The 24,754-nt window shown below is 45.2% G+C and overlaps 2 protein-coding genes across 2 annotated transcripts in view; one reads left to right on the forward strand and one right to left on the reverse strand.

Annotated features, from left to right (window-relative positions):
• LOC308163775 (rho-associated protein kinase 2-like) overlaps positions 1-24,754 on the forward strand; it is a gene marked incomplete at both ends in the record, with an annotated part of 257,445 nt that overhangs the window by 206,054 nt on the left and 26,637 nt on the right. The gene's annotated exons all lie outside the window — the stretch shown is intronic.
• The window catches only part of LOC308163456 (rho-associated protein kinase 2-like), a gene marked incomplete at both ends in the record, with an annotated part of 59,926 nt that overhangs the window by 15,689 nt on the left and 19,483 nt on the right, over positions 1-24,754 (reverse strand). The window contains 8 exons of the mRNA XM_080537643.1: positions 9,361-9,628; positions 10,399-10,477; positions 10,873-10,961; positions 12,288-12,358; positions 21,470-21,638; positions 22,188-22,379; positions 22,788-22,882; positions 23,193-23,286. Coding sequence (XP_080393769.1) covers positions 9,361-9,628; positions 10,399-10,477; positions 10,873-10,961; positions 12,288-12,358; positions 21,470-21,638; positions 22,188-22,379; positions 22,788-22,882; positions 23,193-23,286 — 1,057 coding nt within the window. The remainder of the gene's footprint in view (positions 1-9,360; positions 9,629-10,398; positions 10,478-10,872; positions 10,962-12,287; positions 12,359-21,469; positions 21,639-22,187; positions 22,380-22,787; positions 22,883-23,192; positions 23,287-24,754) is intronic.

The raw sequence follows: 24,754 nt of genomic DNA on the forward strand, positions 1-24,754 counted from the left end.
GCTAACAGTAGCTAAAAGCTGTTGTTCCTAATTATGTGGACATCTGTGGGCATTAAAACGTAGCAAGCCCTGAGTGTGTCTGATCACCACCAGGTCGCCATGACAGGAACGATGTGAGGGGAAATGGGATGAGGTGAAACTCCAAGGTTAGCTTAACACTCGAACAGCCGTGCCGATTTTACCTACTATTAGAGCCGCCTCCCTCTTTACAATGGTAATCTGCTACTTACACACAAAGACCACTAGAGGGCACTTCTTGTAAATTAGCCTGCCTTCTACACAGAAAAACTGGAAAATAGCTTTATACTAGCTTATCCTGATGTGATTTCGAAAATGTAAGCACACACATCTAGGAAATGAAAGGACGGTCCTGAAATGTGATCGAGTGCAAAGGTATAAAAAATGTTTTACTCACAGGGTCACCATGACCCCACCGTGGCTGTTCTAGTGTTAATAGAACTGAAGCAGTGTGACCAGAGATGTTGTCACTAATACAAGTCTTGTGTGAGAACAAGGGATACTTGAATAATGTATTTTATCTGATTACAATGTGGGTAAAGGAGGCGGGTAGGGAACGCATCAAATGGCAGGTGTAGACATTCAACAGGGGTGCAAACTGGTGATGGCCCAAAAAGGTGACACATTTTCTTTTTGCGGCTAACCTTAGGGGGGGGGATAGCGCTAGCACTAATGGTGTTAAATAGATATCGCTAGCACTAACAGTGGTCTAACAATGATGCATGTGTAAGTAGCGGCAGCCCTGACCGAATTACTTCGAAAACAGTTTACCGTGACTGTGTTCTCTATGCTGTCTGGAATTGTACCTAGCTCCCTGAAACTAAACGTTATTTCAACAGCAGCAGAGTTTAGCAGACAGGGAGATTAGTTAGCTCGCGCATCATGTGACTTGGATGACACTTAGGGCCAATCCCAATTCACCCCTACCCCTTCGTTTTCACCCCTATGGCTTGATTTGCGCGTTCACGTTTAGGGGTAGGGCTATCCCAATTCATATTTCATCGAGCCATGGCTTCATTTCGAGGGCTAACTATGACTTCGTTTCGAGCGATTCCAGGACCAGACTAGCTTTGAAGCCATAGGGGTACGCTACCCCTTGATTCCAGGATGCATTGCGAATCATCTACAGAAATGTTATGTCGCTCTATTCAATGCGGAAATGTCATTTTACTTTCTCTGTAAATACTTATTAATAAAGATTTGAAAAAGTATGATAACCATGTTATTATGTTAGTTTAATGTCATTACAATGCATTATAGACCTTTTATTTATAACAAGCATAAACAAAAAATCGCTTTTATGTCGGTGCTGTGTCTAACGTTACAGTAACGCAACGCTGCATGACAGTCGAGCATTTCAGAGATGTACAATCATAAATCAATTATTACCTGTGGCGTTTGACAGCGGATGATGGTACACATATGTAAAGTTATCTGTCAAACGTTCGGCTGACTTGTACATGATGCACATTTTTATTTGTGCCGCTACTATTTCCATGTAGCGGCACCCGCAATCTAATCCGAGCAGTTGTTATTATGTAATATTATTAATGGGTTGTATCATTCATTTAAATGCATTATAGACCTTTTCTTTATAACAAGCACAACAACAACAAAACGTTATTATGCCGATGTGCTGTGTGTCTAACGTTACAAGCTGATTTGTGCATGACAGCCGCGCATTGACATATTTCCATGTCTGATGTCTAATGTCTGATGTACTAATGTCATTTCAATGCATTATAGACCTTTTCTTTACAACAAGCATAACAAAAAAAATCGCTGTTATGCCGAGGTGCCTATTCTTAACATAGAAAGTTCCACAGTCCAGCGCGCTCGGGTTTAGCAGTAGAGGACTGGTAGCCTACCTGATCACTTCCATTAGACTATCAAAGCAGTACACCGGAGCACTCATATCTGCGCGTTTGTCACAGGGTGACAGTCACCCTGTTCCTCTGCCCGGCGTCAGTCCAATGGAATCGTCAAGCACAGCCTTCCCCATATAAATACATCGGTGCGCGATTACAGAGATGTACAATCATGTTTATTTAAAAATAAATTGTGGTGTTTGACAGCGGATGATGGTAGACATATTTAATGTAAAGTTATCTATCTAAAGTTATCTATCCACTAGGGCTGCAACGATTAGTCGACATAATCGACGACGTCGATCATAAAAACTCGTCGACGTGGAATTTTAGTGTCGACGCATCGTATTAAAAAAAAAAGCGAATTTTTTTGTTAAAAATAAACGGAAAAAAAAAGAAAGAAAAAAAGAATGTAGCTGTAGGGCTGTACATGCTATGAGCGTTTGTGCTATTAATTTATTTGCCCTGTGGCACGCGTGTGACAGACAGAGGCGCTTGTATGTAACGTTACGTAGCAGGGGTTTTCCATGTTGAAGCCAGGAGAACGCGAGATGAAATGAAGTGAGGGGTGGTCGCTATTAAAATACCAGGTAGTCATGGTGGATGATCATGAATGATGCTTGATAAGTGAATGCTATTTCAATTATGTTGAGTCCACCAGCGAGCTGTCTGTAAGATAAACAGCGCCAAGCGTAACCTACTAAACGTGAGCTGTCTGTAGTCTAGCCAGCAATGCTAGCTAGCCAATCAACTAGCTCTGTGAGCAGCTGTAGCTTGGCGTAACGTTAGGTTAGATAGCTAGTTAAGCCGGATTTATGCTTCTGCGTCGCCATTTACGCGCAGCGAAAAGCCACACGACTAATCGAAAAAATAATCGACAGATTAGTCGACTACCAAAATAATCATTAGTTGCAGCCCTACTATCCACAGGCTGATATGTGCATGATAGGCGCGAATCCCCCCCCCCCCCCCCCCTACCCCCTTGGTGGTATATGACGCTATCTGTATTGCGGCACTTATTATACCAAAACAACTCGCAATCTAATCCGAGCATATGACACGTGAAATGTAACTACAGTTAAGGATACGCGTAAAGGATGATGATCTATCACCGTTCGACTCTACTGAGAAATGTTTCCGCCTATTCACAAAACGGTCCTGGACCAAAATACATATCAGATCTCCTCCCACCCTATATCCCGCAAGGTCCCTAAGGTCAGCTGAGACAAATCAGCTAATAATTCCAAGAGTAAAAACAAAACACGGTGCAGCAGGCTCCTGGAACAAACTCCCTGAAGAAATCAAACAGGCCCAAACCCTTAAAATATTTAAATCTAAGCTAAAAACCTTCATGTTTTGCACCAGTTATGATTAAACACAAACACTTCTATCAATGTATTTTTTCCATTAACTATTGTCTTTTTAAATGTTTTATCTATTTACTTCTTATATTTGCTTTTATTCATTGTAATTTTTATTTTCTTATGCTCCTCTTGTGGAGGGATGTGGAGGGATATGGAGTGGTGTAGAGGGATGTAGAGGGATGTAGAGGGATGTGGAGGGATGTAGAGGGATGTAGAGGAATGTGGAGGGATGTAGAGGGATGTGGAGGGATGTGGAGGGATGTGGAGGGATGTAGAGGGATGTAGAGGGTTGTGGAGGGATGTAGAGGGATGTAGAGGGATGTGGAGGGATGTAGAGGGATGTAGAGGGATGTAGAGGGATGTGGAGGGATGTGGAGGGATGTAGAGGGATGTAGAGGGATGTAGAAGGATGTGGAGGGATGTAGAGGGATGTAGAGGGATATGGAGGGATATGATTAAACACAAACACATCTATCAATGTCTTTTTTCCATTAACTATTGTCTTTTTAAATGTTTCATCTATTTACTTCTTATATTTGCTTTTATTCATTGTAATTTTTATTTTCTTATGCTCCTCTTGCTGTATTTTTAACCCTTGTGTGGTGTTCACTTTTTGGACCCTTTCGTACTCTTCGGGTCAAGTTGACCCGGGACATCATTGGGGTTTTGAAAGCACTTTTCCTGACACGGTGCTCCTAGTCCCAATGGTGACCCGTACAAGGGAGTATGCTCAGGGTGCAAGATAGCCCCAAAATAGCCCATAATATTAAAGAGCGCCTCCTGTGGGCACAAACAGGTACTGTACCCATTAATGCACAATAGGTACTGTGTTCACATTCAAAAGTGTATATTTTGTTCTGGTGGACCTAGGGGGCTGCCCTTTGGAGGGGCTGGAGCAGAGGGTGCCTAATTATAACCCTCAAAGTGTCAGACCCCTGGGAATAGGTGGGGCCGAACGGCAGCATGATGAGTAGAGGCGTTTTTACGCACATGATGCTCCTAACTTCCACTAAACAAAATCCACTATAATAAAGACTTGGTTGTCATAAATCATACTTATCTAGGAAAAATGTAAATGAAACAATGTTTTTATTGATGTTTATTATTTTGAACTTATATTCTCAATTGATTTTCAAAGCATTATAATCAAAGCTGTAAAAAATACAGGTGATGAACAAGAATAATGCTACAAATGCTGACACACAAAACATGTGGAATGTACACTGTTTTAGTCACTGAAATAACACTGGTTACAATTGTGTGTGCATGGGTATGTCTGTCTACACAACACATGAAGTACAGCATTTGACAGTATGTGTACCACAAATGTACTTTTTGCAGTTGCTGCATGTGGTCCCTGTCTTTGTGTCCTTTGAGGGTCCACACACCTCGCAGCGCTTCCTCTTTTTGCCATGGGCTGCAGTCTAGAATAATGAAAAGACTTAGTTCAGGATTTTTTTTCCACCACGTCTCCTAATACTCTAAATCACACACACACGCACACACGCACACGCACACACACACACACACACACACACACACACACACACACACACACACACACACACACACACACACACACATATTTACATTTACATAAAAAATGTTGGCATTTAGCAGACGCCTTATTTCAAAGCGACTTACATTTACCAAAGCGATCAATACATTTGACTAAGCAAGTGAATCAACACAGACACACACACACACAAACAACCGCAACAGGACACTTACCTCAGGCACTGGAGATTGTGGTTGTGTGGGTTGTGCAGGTGGAGCATCTGTAATCCTCCTCACTATGGCTAGAGAAGTTGGGGTCCTGGGCATATGTTGTCTCCTTTGGATATGCGGTGTCACCAGTGCCATACCTAGCTCCTCAAGGAAAAGACGTCGTCTTTGGAGCTTCCTTTGGTTCCAGTCTGGGTTGACTGCCATCCAGATTGAAAATGCATTGTAGGCTGAAACATCCAGGATGTTGAAGAAGATCACGAGAGGCCACCGTAGAGTTCTTCTTTGGCAGCTGTAGCAGGCCAGCAGCTTGTCCAGGTTGTCTACTCCACCTTTGGTGGCGTTGTAGTCAAGTATGACCTCTGGCTTACGGTCCTCCCGGCCACTGATTCTTCCATCCCTATGTAGAGTGCTCATGAGCATCACATTCTTGCCCTTTTTTGGTATGTAAGACACCAGGGTAGTGTTGGCTGTAAACACAAAGTTGGAGGAATGGACTGGCCTGTTCTTCACATTTAGAAACTGGGGTGGGAGCTCCGTCTTGTTTTTTCGGACTGTTCCAACCATTGTCACCTTTCGTTTGAGAAGTTCCTGTCCCAGGCTGTAGGATGTAAAGAAATTATCACAGGTGATGTTATGGCCACTGAGGCCCTGTGACATATCCAACACCACCCGTGTCCCCTGGTTTCTCTCAGGGGCTCCTCCCTCTGGCTTCCCTGTATAAATGTGCATGTTCCATGCATACGATGAAACGGCATCACAGGCAACCCAGATTTTTATTCCGTACCTTGCTGGTTTGGAGGGCATATACTGCCTGAAGGGGCAACAACCTCTAAACCCCACAAGCCGTTCATCCACAGTTAGATTGGGCCCAGGGTTGTAAAGAAGTGGAAGCCGGTCCACCCACTTGTCCCACACCGTGCGGATTGCAGCCAACTTGTCCCTACGCCGTCTAACAGGTCTTGATTCCCGGTCATCAAACCTGATGACCCTCGAGTAGATATTGAAGCTCTTCAGAGACATTGTGGCTCTAAAAATTGCTCTCCCTGTCTCCACATCCCACAGACTTTCAGTCGACTCCCCTCTTGACCTATAGACACCTGCTAGGATGAGGATCCCAAAATAGGCCTGTAAGTGTGTGTTGTCCATTTCTTTCCACTCCTCCCCGAAAACACGTCTCCCCTCAAGGTTGGTCATATCAAGAATTATTTTCTGAATTGAATCAGTAATCAGCAGCTCAAAGGATGACTTGATATCATCAACATGAGTCACTGCCAATCGTGTGGGTCCTGGTACCATCCTTATAATGTTAGCAGCTGAGCGGGGGGGCTCTCTCATTGGGGATGAAGACCATTCAATTTGGCCATTCTTGGACAAATATGTGTGGGCTCCTGCAGTGGCTGGCTGTGGGGCTCCTGCAGTGGCTGGCTGCGGGGCTCTTCCAGTGGCTGGCTGCGGGGCTCTTCCAGTGGCTGGCTGTGGGGCTCTTCCAGTGGCTGGCAGTGGGGCTCTTCCAGTGGCTGGCTGTGGGGCTCTTCCAGTGGCTGGCTGTGGGGCTCTTCCAGTGGCTGGCTGCGGGGCTCTTCCAGTGGCTGGCTGCGGGGCTCTTCCAGTGGCTGGCTGTGGGGCTCCAGCAGTGGCTGGCTGTGGGGCTCCTGCAGTGGCTGGCTGTGGGGCTCTTCCAGTGGCTGGCTGTGGGGCTCTTCCAGTGGCTGGCTGCGGGGCTCTTCCAGTGGCTGGCTGTGGGGCTCTTCCAGTGGCTGGCAGTGGGGCTCTTCCAGTGGCTGGCTGTGGGGCTCTTCCAGTGGCTGGCTGCGGGGCTCTTCCAGTGGCTGGCTGCGGGGCTCTTCCAGTGGCTGGCTGCGGGGCTCTTCCAGTGGCTGGCTGTGGGGCTCCTGCAGTGGCTGGCTGTGGGGCTCCTGCAGTGGCTGGCTGTGGGGCTCTTCCAGTGGCTGGCTGTGGGGCTCTTCCAGTGGCTGGCTGTGGGGATCCTTCTGCTGCATGCTCAGAGTGAAACTCATCTCCAAATTCACTTTCAGAATCAGAATACTCTGAATTAATTTCTACATTATCCTCATCTGAAACATCCTCCCCCCCTTCAACTTCACTATGTTGCTCACTCTCTTCTAATATTATCTCCACGGCCCTCTGAACACTGTATCTTTTCTTCATGTTGCTGGTGGAGGATTGTAGTTGAAATGACCTATACACTGGGATGGAGAGCTATTTCTCTCTTTTATCCCTTCCATGATGTGCAGGTGCAGTACAATATTATTATACATTTTTTTACAACATTGCACTTCAAAGGGTAAAAAGTGCGAGAGCAGACAGCTTCTCGGCGCGGGAAAGCCAGAGCAGACGGCTTCTTGTGCAGGTGTGAGGAGTCCAGTACAATATTATTCTTTATTATTATTATACAATGTTGCATTTCAAAGGGTAAAGAGTGCGAGAGCAGACGGCTTCTCGGCACGGGAAAGACAGAGCAGAGGTGTGTGAGTGAGTGAGTGAGTGTCAGTGTGAGTGTGTGTATGTTTCTGTGTCTCTGTGTATCCGGGTCAAAATGACCCGAACACCTTATGAAGGACATAAATGTGTTGGGGTATTGTAGGATGTGTAAAAAAATAAAATGATTTTTGTTTTTTGTTTTTCATATAAAATGAGCCAAGGCCATGGAGTTTCAGATTGATAAAACGTATTCTTGTACCATTTCTCTTTAAGTAAAAATTGAAAACGGGTCAGATTGACCCGAACACCACACAAGGGTTAAATAATGCATGTAAAGCACTTTGAATTGCCCCTGTTGTATGAAATGTGCTATACAAATAAACTTGCCTTGCCTTGCCTTGCCTTGCCTTGCCTTGCCTTGCCTTGCCTTGCCTTGCCTTGCCTTGCCTTGCCTTGCCTTGCCTTGCCTTGCCTATTTGTCATCTCTCCTTCACGGGCAAATGTGGCCGCGTCCCCAAGAGATTCTCTTTCTAAGTTTTTGACCACGACTATGATGGATTGATTTTTGGATTCTTGACGACGAATTGTTCTGAGAAAGACGCTTGGTAACGTGATTTTTGGACAACGCTTTATGACTACTGATGGACTCGTGTGTATGTGGTGGCTGAGGATTGAGTCACGGGTATCTTTGGAGGAACATCGTGCGCTGACAGATCTGGTTAATACTCTGTGTTTTGGTTGGAGTCATTCATTGTCATTATTGCGATGTCCACAAAAAAGACATCGTTGACGGAAGAGACTAAAAAAGGAACGTCTAAACACTACAGTGTGTTGATAACAAACGAAAAAAGATGCTTATAGCACACGCAACAGAAATAAACACAGCTGAAGAAGGCATTGCGAGATGTGAGAATTCGCCGGCAACATAACGCGTCACCCGTACCGCGTCTATTTAAACCACTGCTGATGACGTAGCCGCCGTGAAGGGCCGTCCCAATTCATAGGGGTAGATTTCAAGGGGTATGGCTTGTGGCTCTGTTCGAAGGCCTTGGCTTCGAATCGAGTCACACTCGAAAACGAGCCATAGGGGTAGAAAAGGGAATCGGGATTGGCCCTTAGACACCCCCCCCCTCAATTTCTTTTTTTGCAGATCTACACAATTAACATGGATTACATATTTTGAGATAAAAACAGCTAATTTAGCAGAAAGGTGACAAGTTTGCACCCCTGTTCAAGTTTATGAATGGAATGTATCATTATGATCAGATGACAGAAGAGCGACGTGCAAAAGGAGCCAGACAGAGTCAAACTTAAACATTGCCTGGACCTGTTCTCAGTCATATTTACTTTCTCTTGTCAAAGATGCAAGAAATACAAATTGGCACCCAACAGTGAGGTATACAGCCTTGGATTCAGTCCAATGGCTTTTGATCACTGTAAGCGGTTGTTAAGTATAACCGCATTCACTATAACCAAAGGAGACGAACTGCTACAGTCGACTAACGTTTATACTCCTTCATCCTTGAGGAGTGGCGCAGGTTAGTCATTTCTACCGACAGAAGGATCTCTCTTTCCAAACTTCCTTCACTGCTCTTGACTTCGCCTAGTGGCGGCCTGCGGTATCTGCCAGCAACATTCAGGCTACAAGTCTTCTTTGGTCAGCAGAAACTATTCCCCAGAACATAATCATTTGGAGACTGGGTAGGTCCCATCAATCTCTCGATTGAGATTCTGGGGTATTAATAAGTAAACGCTGAGGACGGGAAGTTGTCAGCAAGTTTCCACGCCCCCCAAATGTTTATCTGAGCTGCTCGTGATGCCCCGCCCCTCCCCCCCCCCCCCCCCCTGCCCTGCTCTCTGTTTAAAAGTGCAGCTCAGGTAATTGACATTGGCCTAACCAAAGTTCTGCCCACCAACTAACCCCACCACCCCCCACTTACCTCTGCAGGGCGCGATGATCTCCTCCTTCTTGTCCATGTGGTCTTTATGACACTTGATATGGCAGCGCCGGCACTCCAGGGCAGGCGGGGGCTTGAACATGTTCCAGAGGGGCTTGGTGCAGGCCTCGCAGTTGGTGGGGAAGTGGTAGAGCGTGGGAATGAACTCGTGACCCTTGTGGCAGATGTAGCCCGACTTCTCGCCGATGGTCAGCGGCTCCACTGGGAACTCGGGCTCTTTTTTGCTCTCGCCTTCGTTGGCGTAGAGGATCTGGAGAGGGAGAGGGTTAGGGTTAGAGGATCTGGAGAGGGAGAGGGTTAGGGTTAGAGGATCTAGAGAGGGAGAGGGTTAGGGGATCTGCAGAGGGAGAGGGTCACCATCACTGTTCTGTGGCTGTGTGGGCTGAGATGTAGCATGTAGCACCAACCATAGACGGGCTACAATAACTGATGCTTGCCTGGTTCATGTGAACAGTAATACTACTGGGGCGACTAGGTAAACGCGCTGCTCTCATGAAACATGTGGTTCTTCACAGGTCTGCTGGCCTGATGAACGTGAGCAGTTACTGTGTTGCTCCCCTGACACAGAGCAGTGGACGGGTACATATGGGCAATGTATTTATTATGACACATAACCGAGACCCCTGACTGTTGTTCCAGACATGAACTGGATCCTAAGTATACATTTTGGACCTGGGACCAGTTGTTCAAAACTTTTAATCTGCTATCCAGGACCAGATCGATTATCGGCTGATTTCCCCTATAAAACAAAAAATCAGCCAGGTAGATCTGATCACACAAATCCTCCCACACAGATCACGTTGTGGTGGAAGTAAATAGAACTGGGTGTAAAACAGAGTCTGTAAACAGCAGAGTTTGTTTTGCAGTTATTCTCCTAGGAGCAAAACCACATCTATACGTTATATATATATAGGCTATTGTCATTCTAGCACTAATCAAATAAGCTATAATGCATTATCAATGAAAAATAACAAATAAGATGCAGAGAGACAGACTGAGGGTGAGGGTGACAGGAATGACCTGGAATATCCTGGGGATCTCTTTGGCGTCAGCGCGGTACACGTCTGTCTGGGTGACAGGCCGCACATGGAACAGTTTGCTGCAAGAAGATAAAAACGATAAAAAGATAAAAGCTTCTTATGCTACACCATGCAAACCACATTCCAAACAAATATTATGCACAAAAGTGTTCAACATGGATGTAAATCAGAACGAGTTTGTCCCAGCTGTGTGTGTGTGTGTGTGTGTGTGTGTGTGTGTGTGTGTGTGTGTGTGTGTGTGTGTGTGTGTGTGTGTGTGTGTGTGCTTGTGAACTAGAGAATTAGCGAATTGGCCGAATCTCCATTCAGATAAACAAAACTGAAATTGAGTGGCTGTTTCTCTACTTTGCAGGTTGTTGCTGTAATGCTCTTCAAGTTAACTTATCAAAATACATCTTTACAAGGTCCTTTGAAGACCCTTTTAATGGGCTTCCACACAGAACACGTTACTCACTCGATATCCAGCACCATGTAGGGGTTGGACAGCTCTTTGTCTTGCTCACTGTTATAAAAAAGAATCTTCTTGCTGCTCACTACCACATACTGTAAAAAGACAAGAAAATACAATTCACTCAGAAATATGTTTCTCAGACATTTTCAGATCTCAAGTTACGCATCAACAGAAGCCATTTACACTGTCAAGTAGCGATGTAACGATACACTCAACTCACGATTCGATACAATTCCCGCTACGATTTCTTTTACAAAATTAGATTGCAGACAAATTATGACTGAAAAAGATTTTAATAAATGTATTTCTCAGACAAAAACTACAAAATACTGTATTTTCTTAAAGAATCCCTTTTTATTCCTGAGGTAGGGTATAACGTTTCTCACTAGCTGCAGACACAGGCCAGGGAGCGCTCCTTCTGCAGAGCGCACTGTGCTCGCCCCATACTGGCTCTCTGGGTGTTGCCTTTTGGGTGGTTTGGTAACCCTAGATGATCTTTGTGACATTTTACACATGACATTTCACATAAATATGTACACAAACTCCCAAAAGTATAAAAGCACCACTTGTAAAACACCACTAGAACATGCTCACTCGTAATGCCGCTTCTCTCTTCAAATCGCCGCAGCTCTCCTTGAGCTTCGTACTCTGAGTAATAAACCCTATATGGGTAGAAGGCGGACTTTCTTCCATAGCACATATAGTTTAGGAATTACGGTAATGAGAATGTGTGCTTTTAACAGATTTTTAAGGGTTAAAAGAGTATTGCGATTGTTTTTTTAATTTCACCGATTTGAAACGTCTCACATTTGTAGCGATATTAAACTGTCTGGCGATGCATCGTTCCATCCCATCCATTTATCATCATGTGTAGAATTGTATGGAATGTGTGTAGGGGCTTTAAAATGTTCACTCTTTTGTGGGGGAGGACACCCAGACGACAGCGAAAAAAATAAATAGCTTCCGCAAATGTGAAACTCCCGCCAGGCCTGTGGCAGCGGACCTGAAACAGCTTTATAGGTTTCAGGTAAACACGGCTGATGTTTAAATCAGCATCTTCATTAAAGCCATTTTTTCCAGAAAATGAAATGGATAAAATAATTAAACAGTTATAATAATATATATATACCGGTATTATACTAATTAATCACAATAAAAGTCGACATGGCCTAATTTAGTGGGTTCCTTCCAAGTGTACATGGGACCCTGGGTGTCATTGTGATGCGATCTTTCTAAACCACCACCTCTTGTTGTGAGGGGGGAACCCTCTCCAGAAGGAACATCTTCTCACAGATCTCCGGGGGGTTTGGCTCAGCACGTTAACTAACGGTCAGTTACAAGTATTTTGTGTGTTAAATGTGAACTCCTAAAACAAAGTGTTAGTGAATATGGAACTGTGTCAAACATGTACTATGTACCTTTCTCTCCCATCCAAACTTCTTGGTGTTGTTCCTGACAGGCAGTGACAGCCATCCCTCCAGCCTGGTTTCTAGGAGGAAAAGGAGAGACACATTTAAACAGCAGGGTAACATTGGACAATATGCAGGGCAGTACCTGAATGGGGGGGGGGGGGTTGTCTTGTCTTTGAGCTGGGGAGAGGTTAAAGAAAAGATCAATGAATGAACCATAGCAATTGTCCAAATGAGCCACAGTTAGACAGCATGATCCAGAGTTAGCAACACCACTAATGAAAATAGCCCTCAAATATCTGTTATTTTTATGTAACGGTTTGACAATCTTTAAATTCCTGTGGAAATCCCATGTTCTTCTGTTACTGATGTGACAAACGCACAGATTAGCCGTAAACGCTGTGGAAGAGCCATGTTCAGATAGGGGTTCACACACACGGAAAATCAGTTGTTTGCAACTGAACTGTTTCCAACCTTGCCGGAGTCAGAGTGTGAAAAATGGGGGGTCATACTCTGCTTTAGTTCCTCTCTAATTCCTCTCCTACCTCTCTAACCTCTAGACTACCTGCCTCTCTAACCTCTAGACTACCTGCCTCTCTAACCTCTAGGCTACCTGCCTCTCTAACCTCTAGGCTACCTGCCTCTCTAACCTCTAGGCTACCTGCCTCTCTAACCTCTAGACTACCTGCCTCTCTAACCTCTAGGCTACCTCTCTAACCTCTAGACTACTTGCCTCTCTAACCTCTAGGCTACCTGCCTCTCTAACCTCTAGACTACCTGCCTCTCTAACCTCTAGACTACTTGCCTCTCTAACCTCTAGACTCCCTGCCTCTTTAACCTCTAGACTACCTGCCTCTCTAACCTCTAGGCTACCTGCCTCTCTAACCTCTAGACTACCTGCCTCTCTAACCTCTAGACCACCTGCCTCTCTAACCTCTAGACTACCTGCCTCTCTAACCTCTAGACCACCTGCCTCTCTAACCTCTAGACTACCTGCCTCTTTAACCTCTAGACTACCTGCCTCTCTAACCTCTAGGCTACCTGCCTCTCTACCCTCTAGACTACCTGCCTCTCTAACCTCTAGGCTACCTCCCTCTCTAACCTCTAGGCTACCTCTCTAACCTCTAGACTACCTGCCTCTCTAACCTCTAGACTACTTGCCTCTCTAACCTCTAGACTACCTGCCTCTCTAACCTCTAGACTACCTGCCTTTCTAACCTCTAGACTACCTGCCTCTCTAACCTCTAGACTACCTGCCTCTCTAACCTCTAGACTACCTGCCTCTCTAACCTCTAGACTCCCTGCCTCTCTAACCTCTAGACTCCCTGCCTCTTTAACCTCTAGACTACCTGCCTCTCTAACCTCTAGACTACCTGCCTCTCTAACCTCTAGACTACCTGCCTCTCTAACCTCTAGACTACCTGCCTCTCTAACCTCTAGACTACCTGCCTCTCTAACCTCTAGGCTACCTGCCTCTCTAACCTCTAGACTACCTGCCTCTCTAACCTCTAGGCTACCTGCCTCTCTAACCTCTAGACTACCTGCCTCTCTAACCTCTAGGCTACCACTCTAACCTCTAGACTACCTCAGCGTTGCCACGCTTGCCTTGAAATAATTTTCCATACCACCTCTTGATTCTCCAGGTACCATGTTTTGTGATGATATCTAGACCGTTAAAACTTTCCGCCCCCGCCCGTCCACCACACCGGCCCACCCCCACCCCCAGAGGACACCTGACTACTTACTTGATTTAAAAGATGTGCCGTGTAGATGTGCAGTCTAGTCTAGATGTGCGATCAGCTCATTAAATGCTTAGAGATAGTTCGCTGTCTAACCAGTGTTTTGATTGCTCAGTGTAGATGTATTAAACTAGAACTAATTTCCAGCCTAGAACACCACTGGGCTGAAAAACTTGGTTCCCTAAAACGTATAGGTGATGGTGGTGATTCCAATTAATCAGAGCAGTCATACGTCATCTCCCTGTCATCAGAACGATCACGCCCCCTTTTGGGTGGCAGAGAGTCGTGAGAACAGCACAGAAGATCACCGGCGCCCCCCCTCCCCTCTCTGGAAGAGCTGTACAACACACGCTGTCTCAGGAAGGCCTCCAAGATCTCCAGGGACCCGACCCACCCTGGGTACGAACACTTTACCAGGCTGCCCTCGAAAAGGCGGTTCAGGACCCTGGCCGCAAGGACAAACAGACTGAAGAACAGCTTCTACCACAGGGCCGTCCAGGCCCTGAACACAGCAAAGACCTAAGTTCTGGGCCCTGGACAGTCTGGACGGATTGATGGCAGCTGCTGGACTGAAAAAATCAGGTGTAGTGCTGAGGCACAAACATGTACATTTCAAGCCTGCAAACTGTGACACTTTAAATAAATGTGAAATAATACTATTGTGCAATATGACAACCCTAGTCGTCTATCTGTACAGTATAGTACAGTGGATAGTGTACATAGCCTTTATTTATGTAAACCAGCTCCTTCCCTTCTTGTGATTCTTTTTAAAAGTTTTATTTTTTTCCCTTTCCTAACACCAGGGGAGCCACCCCTCCTAAATTTCGTTGTTTGGTACCTGTACTGTAGCAATGACAATAAAGTCCATTCATTCATTCATTCAATTGTTAGAGGTTTGACTTGCGGTCAATGCAAATGTATGGTCTTTGCTACTTTTATACGTTAAAATAAGAAAACAGTATTGCTTTTTAGCAATTAGGAGCCCAAATCAGATGGCCAGTCAGGCAAACAATTATATAGTGTCGTTGCCGATCAATGATCTACGTCGTTATATATTTTAAAAATCATGAAATAGAGGTTGATGTGTGTCCTTTCAGTCTGCCTCCATCTATGTGGCTGAACGACCCTAACCCTGAGATGTCATATAACCCTAACCTGCATACAACTACCTTATTGAATCTCCAGATAATGTATTTCTGACATCTATCACTTGCTGTAGTTAAGATACTTTATTTTTCTGTTTTGGTAGTCTGTCCAATGTGACACTTGCCCTCCTCCACCGGCCCTAGTTTTGGATCTAGCTTGCTGTTCATTATTTTGATAATAAATCATAGCTAGCTAGCTATAACATCTTCATATAAAAAAAAATATATATATACACACATACATATACTATATATATACCATACAGGCTAAATACTGATCACTTGGCATATGCATCATCTATTAAAGTAGCAAAGATCACACATTTGCATTGACCGCCAGTCAAACTTCTACCACTTCCTGAGTAAATCCAACGTTCCTACGCTGAGATATGACCGTTTTAGCACATCAATGTTTGTTTGCAACAATGAACCATGTGCTTGCCAACCAACATTGATAAAGCCACATTTAGAACAGCCACAGACAGTTCCAAGCCAACTACTTAAAGTTGAGAATAAACTTCAATTATTAAATGTTTTAGAAAGCCTATCAAATTTTCCTGGACAACACAATTTTTCCATGTAAATTTTCAATTTTGCTCAGTTTCCATGCCTTTTCCAGGTATGGAACAGGGCTCAATAATTTCCATGTTTTCCAGGTAGCGTGGCAACCCTGCTACCTCTCTAACCTCTAGGCTACCTCTCTAACCTCTAGACTACCTGCCTCTCTAACCTCTAGGCTACCTCTCTAACCTCTAGGCTACCTGCCTCTCTAACCTCTAGACTACCTGCCTCTCTAACCTCTAGACCAGAGGTTCCCAAACTTTTTTTAACCAAGGCACCCCTGAAGCTTTCCCCCTTCTCCAAGGCACCCCAACTCTACGAAGATTTTAAAAATGCCTCGGAGCTTAAACTAAAAACAATACACGATGAATTGGTTTGAAAATGTGTGTTTATATATAATACATAAGTATTGCCCCAATGAATATTAACAAGATAATAAAAGTCATAAATGAACTGTAATGGATGGGCAAGAATGCATAGGTCAGTCAAACTATCGCTAAATTAAATAAAATTGTGGCCCTCAAGGATTGTACAATATGGGAGGAGACTCAGAGGGAATTCTTCACACAAATAAAATATCAAAGGCCTGTATAATCAATCAATGGAACAATGCTTTTTTGGGGGGCTTAAAATAATGCCTTAAAATGTAATTCTCATTTCAATGCTCATTCTGAGATTATTATTTCACATCTGAACCAAACGGGTAACTCACAACTATAATAATTTAACAATAATAATCATGACAGAATTGTAAAAATTTAGAGAAACAAAGCAAAGAAATATGTTGTGGGACACATGCGCCTGCTTTTGGGAGCAGAGTCTCTTTATGCGGGGAGAGATGGTGGACAGCGCGACACGCAGGTCCTGTTCCACTGACAGACGCGTGCGTGTCTTGTTCTTGACGAGAAGAAAAAGCCAGCTCGCACAAGTAGGAGGTTGGGAAGGGTACCAGCACATTGATGGCGCTCTCTGAGAGAGATGGATATTCATGTCCCACAAGCAGCCAAAACCTATCCAAACCTAGCTCAACATGTTTGAGCTTCAGTGTGCGGTCCATAATGAGCTCTGCCAGTTCATCTGGAGCTTTGCTGCTCAAACTAGCGGCTGATGCTGATGAGAGGGGGTTGAACGGATCCCGGAGCCAGTCGAAGTCTTCGTTCATTGGAGGGAAATAGGACTCAAATCTCTCCTCCAGCATACGGAGGTGCGCAGCGATCAGATTCAAGAAAGACGCTGCCTTGTGTGCTGCGTCATTGGCCGTCAACGTAAACATTTCAATGTTTTTCTTGGCCACCCCGTCTTGCCACCAACTCAATTTGGATCGGAATCCGTTCAGTTTGTCTGTCGCTGTCAGGATATTCTCAGCCTTCCCTTGCATTTTTATGTTGAGGTCATTAAGGTGGCTAAAAATATCTGCCAGATAAGCAAGCTTAATCCACCACGATTCATCTTCCAATTGTTCTTTGTATGGCAAGTCGTGCTCACTGACAAAAGTGATCAGTTTCATCTCGGAGCTCATAGACACGGGATAACACCTTGCCCCGCGACAGCCAGCGGACCTCTGTGTGTAATAAGAGCCCCTCATGCTCGGACCCCATCTCATTGCACAATGTGCTGAACAGCCGTGACTTCAGCGGGCGTGATTTGACATAATTAACCATTTTCACCGCTTGGTCCAAGACTTCAGTGAGGAGTAGTTAGTTAGTAACTAGTAGGCCTAGTTAGTAAATTAATATCTTTCAAATCTGAGAAATATATCTTTTATTTGCTTATGAACTCCATTGCACATGTAATAAACAAACGTTTATTAATGTATTATTATTATAATTTTATATTATATATTTTATTTTTTTTAAAAAAAAAATACGAGCAGATTTGGCGGCACCCCCGGACAGGTGCTGCGGCACCCCAGGGTGCCGCGGCACCCACTTTGGGAACCTCTGCTCTAGACTACCTGCCTCTCTAACCTCTAGGCTACCTCTCTAACCTCTAGACTACCTGCCTCTCTAACCTCTAGACTACCTCTCTAACCTCTAGGCCAGGGGTCGGCAATTAGGTTTGGCCTCGGGCCAACATTTTTTTGAGCCACTAGATGGCGGGCCCGTTTTTTTTTTTTTTTTTTAACTAACACCAGGGGAGCCACCCCTCCTAAATTTCGTTGTTTGGTACCTGTACTGTAGCAATGACAGTAAAGACCATTCATTCATTCCATTCATTCATTCATTCATTCATAAGTAATTGATTGTTAAAAAATGTGACACGTTCTAATGCTTTGACTTTTCTTTCGAAAAATGTACACATCGCTAGTCAACTAACACAGCTTGTTTTGTGAGACTGCTAACAATGTAAAGTAGTGTTGTAGTTAACTAGGTAACAATGTAAAGTAGTGTTGTAGTTAACTAGGTAACAATGTAAAGTAGTGTTGTAGTTAACTAGGTAACAATGTAAAGTAGTGTTCTAGTTAACTAGGTAACAATGTAAAGTAGTGTTCTAGTTAACTAGGTAACAATGTAAAGTAGTGTTGTAGTTAACTAGGTAACAATGTAAAGTAGTGTTGTAGTTAACTAGGTAACAATGTATAGTAGTGTTGTAGTTAACTAGGTAACAATGTAAAGTAGTGTTGTAGTTAACTAGGTAACAATGTAAAGTAGTGTTGTAGTTAACTAGGTAACAATGTAAAGTAGTGTTGTAGTTAACTAGGTAACAATGTAAAGTAGTGTTGTAGTTAACTAGGTAGCAGTCCAATCCATTACGTTGCAGTATTTTGGCTTGACTAGCAAGTTTGTGTTGTGATTCTCAACAACGTTGAAACGTAGTTTCACCCTTTTCCATAGTTTTGAATAATAAATGTGTGGACTGACGATGTAGCGCAGCCTAGCTTATTCTAATAATGATTTAACATACTTTCATTCTGAATGATTCCCCCCTCCTCCCAGACAAGGTCACATTATTATTGGATTGGTTGTTTGCGTGCCGGGTGAAGTTAGCTAAACATTTAACCTGCTAACTAGCAAAAGAAACATCATGTCACTCTCCAAAGGTCTAAAGAGGAAAGTTGACGGTGAAAACAGGGCATTTAAAGAGGAATGGACAGCGAACTATAATGTTCATCCTACCTGGTTTCATCAACGCAAAGCCGTTGTGAGACTCACATCTTCCGTGCTCACAATGTTCCCTTTCTATACATGCGAGTCATCCTTTTCCTCAATGAATGTGATAAAGACGCACGAGAGGAATCGATTGATGCAAAAAAAAAACTTGAGAACTGCCTGCGGATTAAAGTGACGTCCATATAACCAGATATCAAGCAAATACTGACAGATGGGAGATGCCACTTTTCACATTAAGTGAGTACCAAGCCTGTCGTTATTGTATTTAATAACCTAATTGTATTTTGTATATTTTGAATGAATGGCTCATTGTAATTATTATCCCTAATAGCGTGTTTGCTCTGTCGTTTCAGGAGCATAGGCCTATGCACCACCACCCCTCGCATAAGCGGATTACTTTTCTTTCTTTTCTTTTTTTCACCGATTTTGTTGTCAATGTTTTTCAGAATATTAAACTGAATTTGCTTTGTTACTGTTCATATGTGTGTTGCAGTCACATATACGTAAACATTACGTTTGAATTATTTACTGAGCTGGTGTTATTTTTTTCAAACCACACACGGCTATTTCAGCACTACACGTTGTCCACCTACTTATGATTCACTATGAGGGGTTCAGCGTCAGTGCGCTTCGGTGCACCCCGCTGCCTGATTGTCTGTCCCTGTGTCATTCACTCTCAACATGGATAAAAGTACAATAAGCATTATTCAGGTGGAGGTAGATTCTCTATTCGGACATTATAGGCGCTATATGTGGGACTGTCGGTCCGATATTGTAAAAAAAAAAAAAAAAAAAAAAATATTCTGCTGGGCCAAATATTATTGGTGATGGGCCAGCAATGGCCCGCGGGCCGCCTATTGCCGACCCCTGCTCTAGGCTACCTCTCTAACCTCTAGACCAGAGGTTCCCAAACTTTTTTTAACCAAGGCACCCCTGAAGCTTTCCCCCTTCTCCAAGGCACCCCAACTCTACGAAGATTTAAAAAATGCCTCGGAGCTTAAACTAAAAACAATACACGATGAATTGGTTTGAAAATGTGTGTTTATATATAATACATAAGTATTGCCCCAATGAATTTTAACAAGATAATAAAAGTCATAAATGAACTGTAATGGATGGGCAAGAATGCATAGGTCAGTCAAACTATCGCTAAATTAAATAAAATTGTGGCCCTCAAGGATTGTACAATATGGGAGGAGACTCAGAGGGAATTCTTCACACAGATACAATATCAAAGGCCTGTATAATCAATCAATGGAACAATGCTTTTTTGGGGGGCTTAAAATAATGCCTTAAAATGTAATTCTCATTTCAATGCTCATTCTGAGATTATTATTTCACATCTGAACCAAACGGGTATAATAATTTAACAATAATAATCATGACAGAATTGTAAAAATTGAGAGAAATACAAAACAAAGAAATATGTTGTGCGCATTAGTGGGACACATGCGCCTGCTTTGGGAGCAGAGTCTCTTTATGCGGGGAGAGATAGTGGACACCGCGACACGCCAGTCCTGTTCCACTGACAGACGCGTGCGTGTCTTGTTCTTGACGTATGCTAGAGAAGAAAAAGCCAGCTCGCACAAGTAGGAGGTTGGGAAGGGCAAAAGCACCTTGATGGCGCTCTCTGAGAGAGATGGATATTCATGTCCCACAAGCAGTCAAAACCTATCCAAACCTAGCTCACCATGTTTGAGCTTCAGTGTGCGGTCCATAATGAGCTCTGCCAGTTCATCTTGAGCTTTGCTGCTCAAACTAGCGGCTGATGCTGATGAGAGGGGGTTGAACGGATCCCGGAGCCAGTCGAAGTCTTCGTTCATTGGAGGGAAATAGGACTCAAATCTCTCCTCCAGCATACGTAGGTGCGCAGCGATCAGATTCAAGAAAGACGCTGACTTGTGTGCTGCGTCATTGGCCGTCAACGTAAACATTTGTGTTTTTCTTGGCCACCCCGTCTTGCCACCGTCTCAATTTGGATCGGAATCCGTTCAGTTTGTCTGTCGCTGTCAGGATATTCTCAGCCTTCCCTTGCATTTTTATGTTGAGGTCATTAAGGTGGCTGAAAATATCTGCCAGATAAGCAAGCTTAATCCACCACGATTCATCTTCCAATTGTTCTTTGTATGGCAAGTCGTGCTCACTGACATCAGTTCATCTTGGAGCTCATAGACACGGGATAACACCTTGCCCCGCGACAGCCAGCGGACCTCTGTGTGTAATAAGAGCCCCTCATGCTCGGACCCCATCTCATTGCACAATGTGCTGAACAGCCGTGACTTCAGCGGCCGTGATTTTACATAATTAACAATTTTCACCGCTTGGTCCAAGACTTCAGTGAGGAGTAGTTAGTTAGTAACTAGTAGGCCTAGTTAGTAAATTAATATCTTTCAAATCTGAGAAATATATATTTTATTTGCTTATGAACTCCATTGCACATGTAATAAACAAACGTTTATTCATGTATTATTATTATAATTTTATATTATATTTTTTTTTTTTTTTACGAGCAGATTTGGCGGCACCCCCGGACAGGTGCCGCGGCACCCCAGGGTGCCGCGGCACCCACTTTGGGAACCTCTGCTCTAGACTACCTGCCTCTCTAACCTCTAGGCTACCACGGCCACAGACATTACCTGCGTAGGCGTCGTCCATGTCGAGGTCAGGCCCGCTGCTGATGCTCGCCGCCTCTAAGGAGTGGACGCTGACGGAGTTGAGGAGGCCGCGCAGCTGTTCGATGTCGCTGTCCTTGCTGTCCAGGGCCATCTGCAGCTCGATGCGCAGCTGACTCTCGTCTGCAATTTGCTGCAGACAGAAAGACGGACGAAAAGGACATTCTTTTAGTCATCCATAGTTTTTCCGTCTGCGGCCCCTGTTGATGTTGTTTGTCGGCATGTTATTGATCGCTGGCACGTCGACGGCCGCTGTTGTTGAAACGGTTAGGGTCAGGTGTCGTTGGTTGTGTTGATGACCACATTGCATACCGTCGACCTCCCTCGGAACTTGACAATGCTGTTATTGAAGTGGTTGTGGTTGACGGTTAGTGTGTGGTCGTGGTTGTGTTACTGTTAGTGTAAGGTTGTGGTTGTGACAGTTAGTGTGAGGTGGTGGTTGTGGTTGTGACAGTTGTGGTTTAGCCCTTAGTGTAAGGTTGTGGTTGTGACAGTTAGTGTGAGGTGGTGGTTGTGGTTCTGACAGTTGTAGTTTAGCCCTTAGTGTAAGGTGGTGGTTAGGGTTAGGTTGAGGTTTTGGGTGTAGTTTAGCCCTGAGTGTAAGGTGGTGGTTAGGGTTAGTGTAAGGTGGTGGTTAGGGTTAGAGTTAGGGTTAGGGTTGGTGTAAGGTGGTGGTGCTGACCGCCTGCATGTCGTTGATCTCCCTCTGGTACTTGATGATGGTGCTGTTAAGCTTCTCCTTCTCCGACCGCAGCTCCAGCTGCAACTTCCTGTTCTCTTTCTCCTTCCGTCGCACATCCGTGTCGTTACCACGACGACTGCCTCCGCCACGCATCTCTTTCCTGTTCATGATCTCTGCCAGCTTGTTCACAGCCTAAAACACACGTTCGTACACACACACACACACACACACGCACTTGTAATGACCCTATAATTAAGAGTACTGAGTGTAATGTAGAAAAAACATTTGACTAATAAGTTAACTAATATTACAACACAGTCAGGTTAAATCAGGGAAACATGTCTAAACTATCCTTCCCTCCCAGCAGACGTACCTGGGTCTAACCCTCCCAGCAGACGTACCTGGGTCTAAAACACCCAGCAGACGTACCTGGGTCTAACCCTCCCAGCAGAGACGTACCTGGGTCTAACCCTCCCAGCAGACGTACCTGGGTAAAAACACCCAGCAGAGACGTACCTGGGTCGAAAACACCCAGCAGACGTACCTGGGTCTAAAACACCCAGCAGACGTACCTGGGTCTAAAACACACAGCAGACGTACCTGGGTCTTCAGCGTTCTCTCTGACTGCAGCTGCTTCTCAAACGTGATCTTCATCTGGCTCATCTGCTGCTCGTCGTCCTTCGATGTCTGCAGCTCTGAACACAACAGACCAGACAGCCCTGCTCATGTACAGTTGTAAACAGCCCTGCTCATGTACAGTTGTAAAGTCACGCCTTTCTTTTCAATACCACAATTGTCCATCTAGTAAAACCAGTCCGTACCCCTGGATCCCAGTACACATGACAATAGTACTTTGGAAAGAAATGCGTCACTAATTGAACTGTAGTTAACTGTGAGAGCAATCACATCGTTGCAGTTCATAGTTATGGAGATGTTCTCTTGCTATCCAAATCCGGGGCGATTAAAACAAAAAAAGGAAATAAATTGAAATAAGGAACAGTTTACCTTCATGCGTGTCCTTCAGTCTGTTGTTCAGCTCCTCCTTCTCGTTGGCGAGGTTGGCCACGTCACCAGTCAGAGTTCTGTTGGATTCCTCCAACTACATAGGAACATAATCCACCAAATACTCTTTACACTCATAAAGGGCCTTATATCATTGAAACATACACAATGTGAAAATGTCATTTTCCATTCTGTTCATCAGGTTTTGCCTTCTAGATCTCCAAATCTAAACTAACTCTGTGTGAACGCAGCTCAGCCCCTGTCCACTCACCCCTATCCCGAGCCCCTGTCCACTCACCCCTATCCCCTGTCCACTCACCCCTAGCCCTATCCCCTGTCCACTCACCCCTATCCCTATCCCCTGTCCACTCACCCCTATCCCTAGCCCCTGTCCACTCACCCCTATCCCTATCCCCTGTCCACTCACCCCTATCCCTAGCCACTGTCCACTCACCCCTATCCCTAGCCCCTGTCCACTCACCCCTATCCCCTGTCCACTCACCCCTATCCCTAGCCCCTGTCCACTCACCCCTATCCCTATCCCCTGTCCACTCACCCCTATCCCTATCCCCTGTCCACTCACCCCTATCCCTATCCCCTGTCCACTCACCCCTATCCCCTGTCCACTCACCCCTATCCCTATCCCCTGTCCACTCACCCCTATCCCCTGTCCACTCACCCCTATCCCTATCCCCTGTCCACTCACCCCTATCCCCTGTCCACTCACCCCTATCCCCTGTGCACTCACCCCTATCCCTATCCCCTGTCCACTCACCCCTATCCCCTGTCCACTCACCCCTATCCCTATCCCCTGTCCACTCACCCCTATCCCTATCCCCTGTCCACTCACCCCTATCCCTATCCCCTGTCCACTCACCGCTATCCCCTGTCCACTCACCGCTATCCCCTGTCCACTCACCCCTATCCCTATCCCCTGTCCACTCACCGCTATCCCCTGTCCACTCACCCCTATCCCTATCCCCTGTCCACTCACCCCTATCCCCTGTCCACTCACCCCTATCCCTATCCCCTGTCCACTCACCCCTATCCCTATCCCCTGTCCACTCACCCCTATCCCTAGCCCCTCTCCACTCACCCCTATCCCCTGTCTACTCACCCCTATCCCCTGTCCACTCACCCCTATCCCTATCCCCTGTCCACTCACCCCTATCCCTATCCCCTGTCCACTCACCCCTATCCCTAGCCCCTGTCCACTCACCCCTATCCCCTGTCCACTCACCCCCATCCCTATCCCCTGTCCACTCACCCCTATCCCTATCCCCTGTCCACTCACCCCTATCCCCTGTCCACTCACCCCTATCCCTATCCCCTGTCCACTCACCCCTATCCCTATCCCCTGTCCACTCACCCCTATCCCCTGTCCACTCACCCCTATCCCCTGTCCACTCACCCCTATCCCCTGTCCACTCACCCCTATCCCTATCCCCTGTCCACTCACCCCTATCCCCTGTCCACTCACCCCTATCCCCTGTCCACTCACCCCTATCCCCTGTCCACTCACCCCTATCCCCTGTCCACTCACCCCTATCCCCTGTCCACTCACC

This window comes from Nansenia antarctica (assembly GCF_963989245.1).
Source record: "Nansenia antarctica genome assembly, chromosome: 8".
NCBI classification, from domain to species: domain Eukaryota; kingdom Metazoa; phylum Chordata; class Actinopteri; order Argentiniformes; family Microstomatidae; genus Nansenia; species Nansenia antarctica.